Raw genomic sequence first — 15413 nt, 5'->3', positions numbered from 1 at the left:
ACCAGTTTTTGCTAAATTTCTTGCTATCATCTAAACTCATCTTCTTTATACTAATAAGTACGTAGTTATTTACCAAGCCCCTCCTATCACAATTCACGCTAGGCTAACTCATTTTTATGTTCTCTTTTTTTTAAAGTCACCTTATTCTCTTTTTGAGCATTTTGGTATATGTCCATTTCATCTCATCATACTCATCACCATCTGCATTTATGTGTGAGCTGTAGGAATATACCTCGGTCCTCAAAACAGTCACAACTGGGTAATGAGTTACATTAGATTGAGTAAGTTACTTTACATCATTGTTGGTACTTCCCATTCCTCACACTAGTTCCTTTTTTTTGATAACTCAGTCACCTACAATATCAATGCCCTTCAAAGTATCCCTAAATAAGAGTTTGATTTACTCAAGATAGAAGTTGACAAAAAGTTTTTCGAGCAGACTCTATGATCTTTTTTTTAAAAAACTCAATTTCTTCCCAAGTGGTTAGCCATTCATTGACATCTGAGTCATTTACGTAGCCTATTTATGAGAAACATCTGTAGCGTGGTGCTGCTTGCTTTTATATCCGACCCATTAAATAGTACATTTTTCTTCCTTGTACTCACTAAAACTAACTAAATGTCTGTCATTCCTTTCTTTATGCTCGTACTGTATTAATTTAGCCCAGTCAGCTGCGCCTGTTTTTTTTTTTTTTTTAAAGTTCCCACGTTTCTTTCCCCTTGCTTCTCGACAGGTCTCTGGATGGCCGTCTGCAAGTGTCTCATCGAAAAGGACTGCCACATGTGATATATTGCCGATTGTGGCGTTGGCCTGACCTTCACAGTCACCATGAACTCAAAGCCATTGAAAACTGCGAATATGCTTTCAATCTTAAAAAGGATGAAGTATGTGTAAATCCTTACCACTACCAGAGAGTTGAAACACCAGGTAGAAAAATTAGATTTGTTTCCTTGTTTTAAATTAAATGCTTGAACTTAAGTAAATGAGGCACTGCTATGTAATTGCCCCTGGGAAATCTTGGTGTAAAATTGCAATAAATTACCTGAAATTTAGTGTATTATTTGGTAATAATTAAAACTACTTTTAAAACGTTTTAAATATGGGAAAATAAACTTGAGAGGATAAGAGATGTCAGTTTCTTGGGATAGCATACTATTTGACCTCAAAATTACATATCCAGAAAATTCTTTTTTTTTTTTTTGTAATGTTTATTTTTTTTGAGAGAGAGAGAGTGCACGTGCATGGGATTATGAGGGAGGGAGGGGCAGAGAGAGAGAGGGAGACACAGAATCTGAAGCAGGCTCCAGGCTCTGAGTTGTCAGCACAGAGCCTGACGCAGGCCTCGAACCCACGAACTGTGAGATCATGACCTGAGCTGAAGTCTGATGCTTAACCGACTGAGCCACCCAGGAGCCCCTATTCAGGAAGTTCTAATCTCCGGATTCACAGTCTGGCTGGAACTAAACTGATACACCTCTGTACCTGTCTGCTGCCTGAGCTGTTTTCAGTCATTTTATTCTTTAGTATTTTCTTTGAAGCACTTTAATGGTATCATCTGTATCTAAGCAGATTGTGAAATCCACAGCAAGACTTTTAGTTTACTTAGTTGGCGGCATACTTGAAAATTTTTAAATTTTCAATTTCAGTACAGCTATGTTTCTAGAAATGGCCTAAGTCCGACTTCACAGATCTTCCTGCAACTTTTCCAATGGGGATATATGAACTCTTACGGTAATATTATAGTATTACCAGAATGTCCTTGTTCCTCAAAGTACAGGATAAATTGAAACTTGAAAATTTAGATTCTGGACTCCATGGCAAATTAAGACCAGTCAGATTTGTCAATTTCTTAGGAACTGATATAAGGCCAAATGGATGGACCCTAAATTTTAAAAATGAAGCAGGCTACTTCCTTTTGTGTGTGTGTGAACTTTTTTAATAAAGGTCTGGTCTGTCCCCCTTCCCTGGTGCCCATCCTGTGCTCTTTGCCATTAACCTGGGTTCCTTTTACTCTTTCAGTTTTGCCTCCGGTATTGGTGCCACGGCACACCGAGATCCTGACCGAACTGCCTCCCCTGGATGATTACACCCACTCCATTCCAGAAAACACTAATTTCCCAGCGGGAATTGAGCCACAGAGTAATTACATCCCAGGTATTTTCACCTTCTGAATCTCCTGAAAATTGGGATAGATAAACAGATTTTGTTCATAAATATTCACATGCTAGTAAGATGTGATTTGACTTAAAAAAAAATGCTTCTGGATTTTGAATAGAAAAATCTGCTTTGTTGGTTATTTTGTGAAATGTATAAGCCTCGTACTTTAAACACGTTTGTCTGGAGAAAAGTTTTACTTTATATTTCATTTTCTTTTGCAGTGGCTTTAATCAAAGTACTGTGAGAAGCAGAAAAGAAAAGATCTTAGTAAGTTTGTCTTAGTTGTTGAAGCTAAGAGAGATGCAGAATGTAAGCAAAATAACTTGTTCAGGAAAAAGGTATTCCTGAAGCAAGTGTAACTAAAAACCACCCAAATAATCATTTTCATAGATAGCTCGATAATGTTAAAGAGAAAAGTACTATGCCTATAGAAGATAAAATATTTGAGTTCCTACAGATGGAGCAACACTGCTGTACTGAAAATCATAAATCCTCTAATTCAGTTCTTTTTCATCTGGGCCCCAGTCACCTCTGCTGGGAAGTGAATGAATTTAACTACATGGTTCTCAAATCCTGCTCAGATTATTGTAGTAGGTGATCTAGTAATACACCACAACGCACTTTTAGTTTTCACTGTTCTTTTAGGAGAACAACTAATATTTTCTTACTTTCTTACTTTGTGTTTCCCTTTTTTGTTTTTTGGGGTCCCCCCCCCCAGCAGAAATTAAAGGTACCATATTCAAATGGGGATGAAGCTACCCATTGGATATTTTAGTGTCTCATTTTTTTTCTCCTTTTGTAACAGCGTCTCCATTCCACTCTTATTTTCAGTATACAACAGAAAATACATAAGGAAGTTAGTTTCCAGTACATTTAAAAAAAGATCTCTTTAATATGTCTCATGGAAGAAATGCTTGTTCGTTGACAATTTAAAGACATAAAAAGGATTTTTAAAAATAGCTAAATTTAAGGTAGAAAGTGTTTCCTGATTGTTTTAATGTGCATAATTTTTTTTTTTTTTTTTACAATTATTTTGTTCCAAAAGAGAGCTTAAGACTGCCTTTTAGGTTGCTGGGAAACACACTTTTTGAGAAGTTAAGAGGGCAGGGCCTAGAGCCGGGTGGAATGCGAGGACCAGCAGGGGAGGGCAGGACTGAAACAGGTCACTCGCCGGGGAAGACTTGGCCGGACATGGTTGTGTGTGGTGTGGGGGGCACATTTTAAGTCTTTGATGTGGGAATTTGTATTATTCAACAATACTAGGAAACCGAGACGTAAGCATACAGTCTTGTAAGACACCTACCCGGTAATTATTTGGAAGGCTGTTAATCAAAACGGTTAGTGGTTTTTCCTTGTGGAGATGCTTGGGTTTATTTTCCTTTCTTTCTTTGTTTAGATTTGGTTTATTTTACAAAGTAGCAAATCAAAAGTGGATCACACCTATTTGCCTTTCTGAACAATGGGGCTTTACCCAGCTCCAGCTGACAGTGAAAGTTAAGGGTTCGCTTTTTGTTCCACTTCAAAGGAAATTTTAGTATTTTCTCCAAAATGATAATAGCTTTATTATTTATTATTTTATACATAATAATGGAGAAAAGCAAAACAGGATAAAGTATTTAAAAGTTCTGTATTTCTTCCTGTTTAGACCTTTGAGACATGGATGGTTAAACTGGCAAAGCATAGCTCTGTTTAATTTTATTAGCTTTAACCTTTAAGGTAGTGCATATGCACATAAGGATGTGCATTAGTCTTATTTTTGTGTTCTTTATTGCTTGAGCATTTGAAGGTATTTTATTCTGAGAATTTCATCAGTAATACTTTTAAGGTATTGACACTTAATGAAGAGTTTGAAACTTCAGATTTGCAGTTAGCGTGTTGAAGGGAGAGTGTAAAGGGTTAAACAAAGAAGCCCTTTAACCCACATTTTCTCCCTCTCCTTTTTGATAATTACATTATCTTGAATTGCTTAAAACTATCCAGCCATCTAAATGTTAAACTGTTGATAATCCCTTAAACTTAGTTTTCCTCCTTGAAATTATAGTTGGTAAAATTATAGAAATGTATTTATTTTACACGAAGCCTATTCAGCTATTCAGATGCCTCCTGAATGTAAACATCTTGTTCATAAAGCATCTTGGAAATGGCACATTAGAATCTTACTTTTCTTACCTTCAGGGAGTATTTTACCTCAGGTTTGTGCAGTAGTCTGTTTGGATTTAAATTTCTGCTTCAAACACTCAGGATTTACTGGTTAGAAATCCCTGGAGAAGTAAGTATACTTTGTAGGTGAAACTCAAGCGAGACCAGGCCTGAACCATATTACCCTATTTTACCCATAGAACCTAATGTGAGCCCGTAGTACTTTGTAATCTGAAATTTCATACGTGTGGTGTGTCCTTTAATCACCTCTTAGGTGTAACCCATCGATGATGGCCATTAGTTTAAAAAAAAAAAAAATTGTAGGTACTAATGTCTTTGAAGCATACTGATTCAGTACTGAGGCATCTTTGAAGTTCTATTTTTGGCTCTTGCCCCAGAAAATATACATATGGGAATGAGCCAGATATGTAAATAATAGCTAAGAAAATATGCCTAGAGAGCTTGATCATATTACAAGTAGGCTTTAAGGATTCACCTATAAGATTTGGATCAAAACCTGAATTTTAAGCCCTTAGTCCCAAATATTGCTTTTTATAATAATGTTATATAATATTCAGAGTGATTCTTTAGTTATCTTTGGTAGTAGGACAAAGGTGGTGAGATGAAATTGCAACTGTGCTTGATTTGTTCTGAACTTTTGTAGAAACGCCACCTCCTGGATATATCAGTGAGGATGGAGAAACGAGTGATCAACAGTTGAACCAAAGTATGGATACAGGTAAAACTTACCTTTCAAAATTCCTCAACAATGAGATAATATGTTTTTGTCCTGTTTGGAATCCACAAGAATTATTTACAGCTCTTTTTTTTTTTTTAATGTTTACTTTTGAGAGAGAAACAGCACAGGTGGGGGAGGGGCAGAGAAAAAGGGAGACACAGAATTTGAAGCAGGCTTCAGGCTCTGAGCCATCAGCACAGAGCCCGATGAGGGGCTTGAACTCATGAATAGTGAGATCCCAACCTGAGCCGAAGTTGGATGCTTCACCAACTGAGCCACCCAGGTGCCCCTTATTTATAACTCTTAAATTTAGAGAAGTGGGGATATGCATCAAAAAAAGAACCTTCTATATTGATATAATCATATTTGAACCATTGAAGGGAGGGCCCTCTTGTCAATGAAAAATTAACACATGCTGCTGTGCAGAATAATTGTTACCGGTTTCTCTCCTTAGATTGAATGAAAATTTAGAAACTCTCAAATACTTTTCTTCTTAAGTATTCTGTACTTCTGTTTAAAGTTTTAGTTACCCGATGAAAAAACGTGTTTGTGATGAAAAACCATAATGAACCCAGTAACAGATTTTCTGAGGAATTTGCAGATGGGGGATGAGGATCAGCTTTTCAGTACTCCATTTTTTTTTTAAAGTTTTTAAAATGTTTATTTTTGAGAGCGAGTGAGCATGAGTGGGGGAGGGGCAGAGCGAGGGAGACAGAGTCCGAAGCAGGCTCCAAGGTCTGAGCTGTCAGCACAGAGCCCGAAGTGGGGCTCAAACTCATGAACTGTGAGACTGTGACCTGAGCCGAAGTTGGACACTTACCCGACTGAGCCACCCAGGTGCCCCATTGTGCTCCTTTAACTTAATAGTGAGTTCTGAATGATAGTAGGTTGTTTACACAAAACACCTTGTACCTGACCAGATTCAGTTAATTCTTAATCTTTAGCTCTCCGCTCCAGATGCAGTGGAGAAAAAGTTTCAGCATGTAATAAATATTACGTGTCAAAGCCTTAAAACAGTTCTTCTGCAATAACATGTATAATCCATCAGAACTAATTAGGTTGCCAGTGAGGTAGTTGTGGTGACATGGTAATTGTCTGATTTCCTCTGTTTCTCCCTGTCTGCAGTCTTAAGGATTGGATACTTTAGTATCACAGCCTGTCAAATTACACCATCAGTTTTTCTACACAGTTTATACTAAAGCATTCTGTAGTTATGATAATCTAAGTTATTTTTACATGAATTAGCATTGACGGGAGTGGGGGGCTGGGGACTGGCTTTCACAATGATTCTGTTGTTCACATCTTTCCATTATTTAGACTCCCAGATGAAGAAGCTTCTCCTGTAGCAGATCATACTTGTAACTGTTCAGAGTAATAGATAACCAAGAAATGTAGATAATCTAATGACCACTGGAAATAACAGTGCATCTTAATGCACACTGTCTTACTGCACACATCATATGGCTTTCCAAACACATCTTCCTGTCACGCCTGTATGCCAAAGATCTGTATTCTTGAACCGGTCGTGTTCCTTTTTGCCCCATGATGGACAACTGCCACTGTGACATTTAAAAGTGAATGCCAGGAAAAGATGCTCAACATCATTAGTCATCAGGGACATGCAAATCAACAGCACGGTACCATCCCACTTCACACCATTACATTGGCTAAATCAGAAAGAGACAATAACAAGTGTTGGTGAGGATTCGGACAAGTCGGGCGTCTTCATTTGTTGCTGGTGAGAATGTAAAGTGGTTTGGTTGCTTTGGAAAAGTTTGTTGTTCTTTAAAAAGTTAAATGTAGAATAACAATGTGACCCAGCAATTTCACTCCTAGGTATATACCCAAGAAAATTGAAAACACGTCCACACTAAACTTGTGCACAAATGTTCACTTAGGTATTACCCGTAGTAGTGCAAAAGCGGAGGCCACCCAATTGTCCATCAAATGATGAATGGATAAATTAAATGAGGTGTGTCTGTATGGTGAAATATTATTCAACCGTATAAAAGAATGATGTACTGATCCATGGTACAACGAAGATGAACCTTGGAAGCGTTATATTAAGTGAAAGAAGCCAGACACAGAAGGTCACAAGGATTCCAGTGAGTGCATGAATCCCTATTTGATCATAGGGCTGACACAGGGGAGGAGTGATGAGGTGCAGATAATCATTGGTTATGATAAAGGTCCAGTTTGAGAAGGAGAGAAGAAGTGAAATCAACTACAACGGATTCAGTGTTTCGGGGTCTTGCTTTGAACCGAGGCTAGTATTTCTAATTCCGTTACAGTGGGGAGATGGTACTTTTTCCAAATGATACATGTAAGTTATTTCTCGTAATGACAGTGTACGTACTTGATTCACGAGGTGTTAAAAGTTGGTTCAACCACCAGGCTTCTACCCGCTATCTACTCCTCTCTCAGCACTGTAGTGAGTTCTGACTGGCGCAGGACCCCAATTTAGAGCAAAATTGAACTCTCTTTAAACTCTGGTTTTTTAGAATTGTGGGAGTTTTCTAGATACTTCCTAGATTTCTAACTTAATTCTGTTACGGCCCAAAAGAACATGCACGATTTCAGTCTTTGGAAATTTACTAAAGTTGTTTTATGCCACAGCGTGGCTCATTTGTAGAGATAAGAGTTTCATGTATAATTGAAAAGAAGGTCTGTTCTGCACATGTGATGTTCTCTACGTCATTTCGGGCATGCTCAGTGGTGGTGTTTAGATCTTCCTAATCCCCTCTCATTGTTCTCTACTTGTACTGTCAGTAATGGAGAGGAGCGTTAATGTCTCCAACTCAGATATTGGATTTGCCCTTCTCTTCCTGTAGGCCTGTCAGTTTTTGCTTCGTGTATTTTGAATCTCAGTCATTGACAGGTGCACGTTTAAAATTATTATGTCCTTCTGATGAATTCGACCCTCATTATAAAATGTGTCTCCTGTTAACATCACCATTTCTTATTTATTTCATTGGTTGTATGGTGGATTTTTCATCCTTTGAGTTTGTTTGTATCGTTGTGTTTAAAATGTGTCCCTTGTGGACAGCATTGTATGTCCTACTGTGTCAGTCTTCGTCTTTTAATTGGAACATTTACTCTCTTTTTATTTCATGTAATTAGTACTATCATTGGGTTTGGGTTACCAGTTTGCTGTTTCTTTTCTATTTGTCCCATCTGTTTTTTTTCCTCTGTTTATAATTTGCCTGCCTTCTTTCAAATTCGTCAAATATGTTTATGTTTGAATCCATTCTATTCACTCTCTTGACTTGTTAACAGTAGCACTTAGTAGTATTCTCTCGGTGTTCTAGTGATTACAGTGCCAGTTTGGTCACCTTCTCCTTAGATTGTTAAGTTGTAATATTTTACAGCTTCCTGTGCAGTGTAAGCATTTTACAACACTAATTCCATTCACCTACCTCTGTTATTTGTGCTTCTGTCATCCTTTATTTTACTTACACGTGTGTATAATCCCTGAGGGGTGTTATTTTTGCTTTAGACTTTGAGGTGGTGGTTTCTTTAAAGGGTTAAAAAGTAACTTTTTGTGTTTACCTACATATTTACCATCTCTGCCCACCCTTCCATTTCCCTGGACACTTGTCCAGGCATTCTGGTGCCATTTGTTGAAGAGACATTTCTTTCTCCTGTTGATTCACCTTGGCACCTTTGTTGGGAGTCAAGTGGTGTATAAGAGGGTCTAACTTTTGGTCTGCTGTTAAGCCAATTCAGTGAATTCATTTCAGATCATCTATTTTTCAGCTTTACAGTTTCCAGTTTAAAGTCTTGATCTGGTAATTCCAGTATCTGCTTCACATGTAGGTCTGCTTCTGTTGTCTTTTATCTTTTCATTAAGGGTCAGTCTTTCCTGCTACCTTGTATGTCTCATGTGTTCTTTTAATTGGATGCTGAAATAATACTAGAGAGTCCCGTAGATCACATTCTCCCTTGGAAAGCATTCCCCTTTTCTCTCTCTGGTTGCTAAGTTGAGGAGCTAATCTCTTCCACACGATTAGGAGTTGAGTTGGATGCATGATGATTTAATGTTTTAATCAGATCAGATCACCACAGGCTTGAAAGTAGGGGCAGCCTCCTCCCTCGGCAGGTTTTCAGATAGGAGTGTGGCAAGACTGCAGGACCTCTCACTGCTTTCCAGCCCCGCCCACAACTCCCCCTGCTACCCTGTCCTCAGCTAAAGACCTGTGGGTTAACACTGACTGGCGAAGAGGACTACGTCCGTGCTTGGTCTTTCAGATTCCATTTGCCTGTGCGTGGCCATTAAAATGTTACTTGGTTTTTCCTTTGGCAAGCCCAGTCCTGTGTGTGTCTGTGTCCCGACTTGGCGGATGCTCTCAGTGATGAAAATGGTTCCTACTCTCTGCTTACATAGGAAGACTTCATCCGCCTCTGTAAACTAGTTCACTTAGGCTTCATAAATAGATCTCCAGCTTTTTGGTAGCTCTAAAGAAAAATACGGTTTTTTGTGTGTTTCCAGTATTTTCTTCTGGTTAATTTAGGATCCAGGGTTTTTCTCCATCTTCTACATTCTAATTATAAGGGAAACCCTGTAGAAGTTATTAATAAAACAAAAGAAAAGCACCTTTATTCTCATCATAAACAGAATTCATTCTCATTGAAAATTTGAAAATGCATATAACATAATAAGCACATTTTTGAGCTGGAATTGACATATTACAAGTGTCTTTTTTCTCTTTTTGCCTTATCTAATGTCTCTACCATTTTGTGTCAAATACAGGAGAATATTTTACAGATGAACTTATGCTGCAACATTTTGAATTCTGCAAGCGGGTGTTCATTATAAAAAATTAAAGATAGGTTAAAAAAAAGAAAATACAGACATTCCATGTAATTTACATCATCCAGCAATAATTATTCTCTTAATTTTAAAAGGTTCAGTGTTTACAAAGAATAAAAATAAAACAACATTGCAGTGAACGTCATAGAAAAAGAGCTAAAAAGTGAGAGAAATACGCACCTAGGATGTCAGATTCTAGACACCTCATTCTTGACTGCTGCACTAGACTTCTCTGGGCTGGTTTCATGACATAGGGAGAAATGAGATTAATGGCTGAGGTACGACTTGCTTGGTAATGAGGTGTAGAGCTAAGGTTGAAGGAGTTACCCCGACATGATTCCCAGTTTCCTGAAAGGTTTGTGAAAGTGATTAGTCTGTATTCAGTAAATTAGGTCCTTTTAAAGCTTGCTTTTCAGCAGGTGTGGTATAAAAACAAAAGAGTAGATAATTTTAGTTCTTCATGGTTTTCACTGTAATATAAAAGCAAAGACATTCAGGTGAAATGGCCTTAAGACCTTTAACTGTCCTTTTGTGTATGCCTTTTGAAAGACTAATTCTATTTTTGTTGTTTCATTTGAGATCTGTTCATTTAGGGTTGACTAATACACTTGAACTTACTAATATAGCCTCAGCCATTAATTTTGCTCAAGAAATCCAAACTAATACTCCTCAAAAGAAATTGCAAGATAACCCTGAACAGGTAATTCATCTCATACCAAATGAACTCCATTTGGAGCACTTAAATGTTAAAGATGAAACCCTCTAAGTTTTAGTACATGACACTGAGGAATTTCCTAAATAATCTGAACGAGAAATACACAAGGTTTAAAACCATCAGAGACAATATCGACAAGTTTAAATAAATAAAATTTAAAATGTTACTACCACACACCTATGAGAATGGCCAGAATCCAGACACTGGTGACGCCAAGCGCTGGTGACAGTGTGGAGCACCAGGAACTCTCATGCACGGCTGGTGGGAATGCAAAATGGGACAATCCCTTTGGAAGACACATTGTGGCAGCTTCTTACAAAGCTAAACATACTCTTACCTTATGATCCAGCAGTCCCGCTCCATGGTGTTTCCCAAAAGAGTTCAAAATGTATGGACACACAGAAACACGCATATGGATGTGTATAGCAGCTTTATTCACAATTGCCAGAACTTGGAAACAACTAAGAGGTTCTTCAGTAGGTGAATGGATAAACAGACTGTGGTACATCCAGAGAAAGGAGTATTACACAGCGCTAAAAAGTAATGGGCTACCAAGTCATGAAAAGACGTAGAGGAACCTTAAATTCGCAATGCAAGTGAAAGAATCCAAAGTGTAAGGGCTACATACTTTATGATTGCAACTCCATGACGTTCTGGAAAAGGGAGAACTGTAGAGACAAGAAAAAGATATGTGATATCTCAGGGGCTCGTGGGGAAGAAGAGATGAATAGACAGAGCACAGGGGATTTTTATTTTTTAGATGATTACATGGTGAATATATGTTATATTCTTGTTAAAACCCATAGAATGTACAACTCCAACAATGAAACCCTAGTGTAAACTGTGCGCTTTGGGTGATAACGGTGTGTCGGCGTCGTTTCTTTGATGGCAACGAATGAGCCATTGTGCGAGGTGCTCGTTGCAGAGGAGTTTGTCCGTGTGTGTGTACATGGGTATATGGGAGTTCTTTGTACTTCATTGTACTCACTTTTGCTGTGAACCTACTGCTCTAAAAAAGTAATGTCTGACTTAAAGAATTAATGTTACCTTGCAAGCTATGTCAAAAGAAACCAGAAATGTGGGGAAATAGTTGCAAATGAATGACCAGTCTTAATAACTGACTTCAAAATTCATTTATTTTTTTCTAAAGTTTATTTACTTAGAGTGCACGCACGTGGGGGCTGGGGGAGTACAGAGAGAGAGAGGGAGAGAGAGAATCCCAAGCAGGCTCCTCTCTGTGCAGAGCCCGACGCAGGGCTTGATGGCACAAATTGGGAAATTATGATCTGAACCCAAATCAGGAGTCAGATGCTTAAGCCGACTGAGCCACCCAGGTGCCCCTGATTTTGAAATTTAAAACCACTTATAAATCAAGAAGAAAAAGATCGTAGGTAATAGGAAAATGGACAAAAGTACACGAACGTGCTATTTCTAACAAAAACGAAAATGAAAAGAAAATAGAGTAGCCTCTTTAACCCTGTCAAATAGGCAGGCGTCAGAAGGTAGAGGCGCAGAATGAAGATACGCTAGCTCGTAACTTGTGGGACCAATCGTTTGGGGAGGTACTTGGGCACTTGTAAAAATGTAACACGCGTTCTTTTTGATCTAAAATTTCATCATTGAAAAATGTATCCTACAACTACAGGCAAACTTGTATGCAGAGATACACAGGTATTCCTCTAGATGCTTCGGCTTCCAGTACTACTAGAAACCACTGCCTGAATACTGAAGATACTTACTCTCGTTACTGGAAGTCGCAGACTTTAGTGGCAGTGTGAATATATGAGTAGCTAATTGGTTAATTACCCGTTAATCTGCATCTTTAAAAAAAGTTTCTAATAAATCGTTAGCCTATGTTAACATTTACACATTTTACGAGTGATTACAGCGAGCCATTCTTTCTAGATCTGGTCGCTTTTGATAAGTGACAAGTACTTAATAGAGGAATCAATAGCTGAAAGATAAGAATACTTGGGCAGTTTCTTCCATTTCTCATGGTAGCTTTGTTTATTTTATACCAGCTTCAGGAAACGGTGAGTTTTAGTTCATTGTTCTAAATATATTTTGACCTTTCTTAGTTGGACCTGTTGTGACTTGGCCAGCAGATTTTTCAAACTGAAGAACAAAAAAAGAACTCAAGAACTTAATTTTTTGTTTGGGAAGACGGTTCTGTCTTCAGAAAAATAATTGTCACCTGTTCTCTATTTTTGGTTCATCGGTTTCTTTGGGGGTTGCCATCTCACCTGTTGCCGCCTGGTATTTTGTCCTGGTTATAATGGCGTGGGGGAGGGGAGACCTGCGCGAGGCTGGGGTCTCACCTGTCTTATTCTGCATCTGCACTGTTGCTGTGTTGTTTGAAGTGTGGGGGCTGTGGGTCGTGCTTTTTAGCATAACTTTCCCCAAACGTGAAGAGAAGATGACCAGAAAACACAACGTATTCTGTAATTATAAGATTGCTTAACAGCGTTTACGACAAATGCGCTTTAAAATGTAATTGCATGGAATTGGGTGAAGTAGTCTCTGAAAGATTCTGGTTTTTTTCTTCTGTGTTTGTGTATTTTATGTATCTGTGCCCCCTCTCCTTATTGTCTTGATTAGGTTTAACCTGTTTGCCTAAAACAGGAAGAAATGGATCATTTTCTAAGAAAATGTAATTTACCAAAACTGACTTGAGAAAATAGAGCTATCTTAACAGTGAACTTTCATGGAAGGAAAAGAGAAATGTCTTAGGGTAAACCCTAGAAAATTGTTAGCTACAGACAATTTTACACAGGCATTCTATATTTTACACAGCTATTAAAAATGCTTTATTACAATGCTATGTAAACTGTTACAGAGCTTAAAAAAGACATAAAGCTTCTAGATTGTCTCCATGAGGCAGTATAACATTGCAGTTAGAATGTAAATCCACAGACCAGTATTGTTTGAGATTATTGATGCAAAAATGCTAAATAAGGAATTTTATCTCTCATCCCCAAATCAGCGTCCTACTTAATGGGAAAATATTAGAAGTATCCCCTGAAGGTTAAGAGTAAGTCAGGAATATCCAACTGTCACACCTGTTTTATCGAAGTGTGACATATCCCAAAATGATTCACGAATTAAAACACATGATCGTTTTTAAAAATTCTGCTTAATCAAAATTAGGAAGAGTCAGTCTTAAGACAGATGACCAAATATTTACAACCCATATCATAAAAGGACTAATATCCCTAGTACATAAAGACCCTTGTATAAATCAGTGAGGGTGATCAACACCACTGTAGAAACATGAGCAAAAGAAGAGACTGTTCACAGAAAGGAAATGCAATATAAAAAAGTTTAATAAAGCTGTTCCATGCCACTTATAAGAGAAACACAAATTAGAACTCTACTTGTTAAAACCATGTTTTCACCTGTCAGTGATAACACATCAGCATCCTCCTCTCACCATTTATGTTGCCACCGGGAGTGTAAACTGGTACCACCTCTATAGATGACAGTTTTGGCAAAGTCTATCAAAATTGTGGATGTATAACCCTTTGACCTGGCGGATTCTCTTAAGAGAATGATATGATTGGAAGTATGCAAGACGTACAAGATTAGTCATTGCAGTCTTGGTTCATAAATCAGAAGATCGAAAATAGTCTGAGTATCCATCAATATGGGATCATAATACACCATAATGTAAGATTATGCAGCTTATGTTGAGAGAGAGAGAAGGAGGAAGGGAGAGCGATAAATAAGGAAACATCGACCTCCTTGATAAAGTTCGGTAGTGAAAAAGCAAAGTTCAGAATGGTTACCATTTGTGTATAAAAATCAGGGTGGAAGGGCACAAAACAGTATATATTTGCTTGTGTGGCTCATAGACTGTTTCTGGAAAGGTGCACAAAGAACTGGCAACACTGGATGCCTTTGGGAAGGAGAACTGGGCGGCTAGAAGCTAGGGCTGCTCATACGCTCGTACCTTTTATATATTGAAGCCTCCAAAATTAAATTCACATATCGCAGTTGCCTATTTTGAATTGTTAGGATGTAAACTATCTGTATTATTTGTGGTAGTTACAACCAGATGCAACCAGTTTTATAGTTATTTGGTCAGAAGTTCTGGGAGTACTTGCAGATCTGTTACAAAATTTGACTCCTTTTGTTTCAGGATCTCCAGCAGAACTGTCTCCTACTACTCTTTCCCCTGTTAATCATAGTTTGGGTAAGTGGCAAATACTTCCTCTCCCCCCCACGCCTCCCCCCCCCCACATTTTATAATATATCCGTTAATCAGATGTCTTCTCTGAAAATTATTTTTCCTATACATGAGAAACAGATCTCAATGAATAATCAAATGATTGTTCAAATTAGTGCTTTTTAAAAACGATAATTTGCCTTAATACTATTAAAACTCAATACTATTAAAACATCAATACTATTAAAACTGTATCAAGCCGAATAAATCTTTCTATCCATGGAAATCATATTCTTTATGGAAAGTTTTATGATATATTATGGCTAGATTTATATGGGTATGTTTATTTTACGATATTTTGTAATAGCAATTACTAATATAAAAAGGTGTGTGTCTGTATATATACACAGACACACAGTCACAAATCTGCATGGGGTATGGAAGATTGCGTGCGTGTGTACATCGTGTAGTTTATCCTTGGCCTTCGTTTTACCTCAGTATTTCCCAATTTCTCTGCAGTTTCTACACATGAGGAGTTTATTCTACAAAATGTTCATGATACTCCTTGGGTCTTTTAATCAAAATTACAGAAGTTAAATTCATGTGGTCCATGAAATACGTAGATTCTTTTGATTCCATATTCTGTTTCTACTTACATGCCTTTTGTGTTTTATTACTTTCTGTTTC

The 15413-nt window shown here is 37.7% G+C and overlaps 1 protein-coding gene across 7 annotated transcripts in view; it reads left to right on the top strand.

The window, feature by feature from the left end:
- Positions 1–15413, top strand: part of SMAD2 (SMAD family member 2) — an 83306-nt gene that overhangs the window by 50943 nt on the left and 16950 nt on the right. For all 7 annotated transcript variants that reach the window (XM_047826911.1, XM_047826905.1, XM_047826908.1 and 4 more), the window contains 4 exons: positions 735–928; positions 2021–2155; positions 4962–5036; positions 14700–14753. In XM_047826911.1, the coding sequence (XP_047682867.1) occupies positions 735–928; positions 2021–2155; positions 4962–5036; positions 14700–14753 (458 nt within the window). The remainder of the gene's footprint in view (positions 1–734; positions 929–2020; positions 2156–4961; positions 5037–14699; positions 14754–15413) is intronic.

This window comes from Prionailurus viverrinus, chromosome D3 (genome assembly GCF_022837055.1).
Source record: "Prionailurus viverrinus isolate Anna chromosome D3, UM_Priviv_1.0, whole genome shotgun sequence".
Classification (NCBI taxonomy): domain Eukaryota; kingdom Metazoa; phylum Chordata; class Mammalia; order Carnivora; family Felidae; genus Prionailurus; species Prionailurus viverrinus.
The sequence above is the reverse complement of the archived record's forward strand: the minus strand, read 5'-3'. Positions and strand labels throughout refer to the sequence as shown.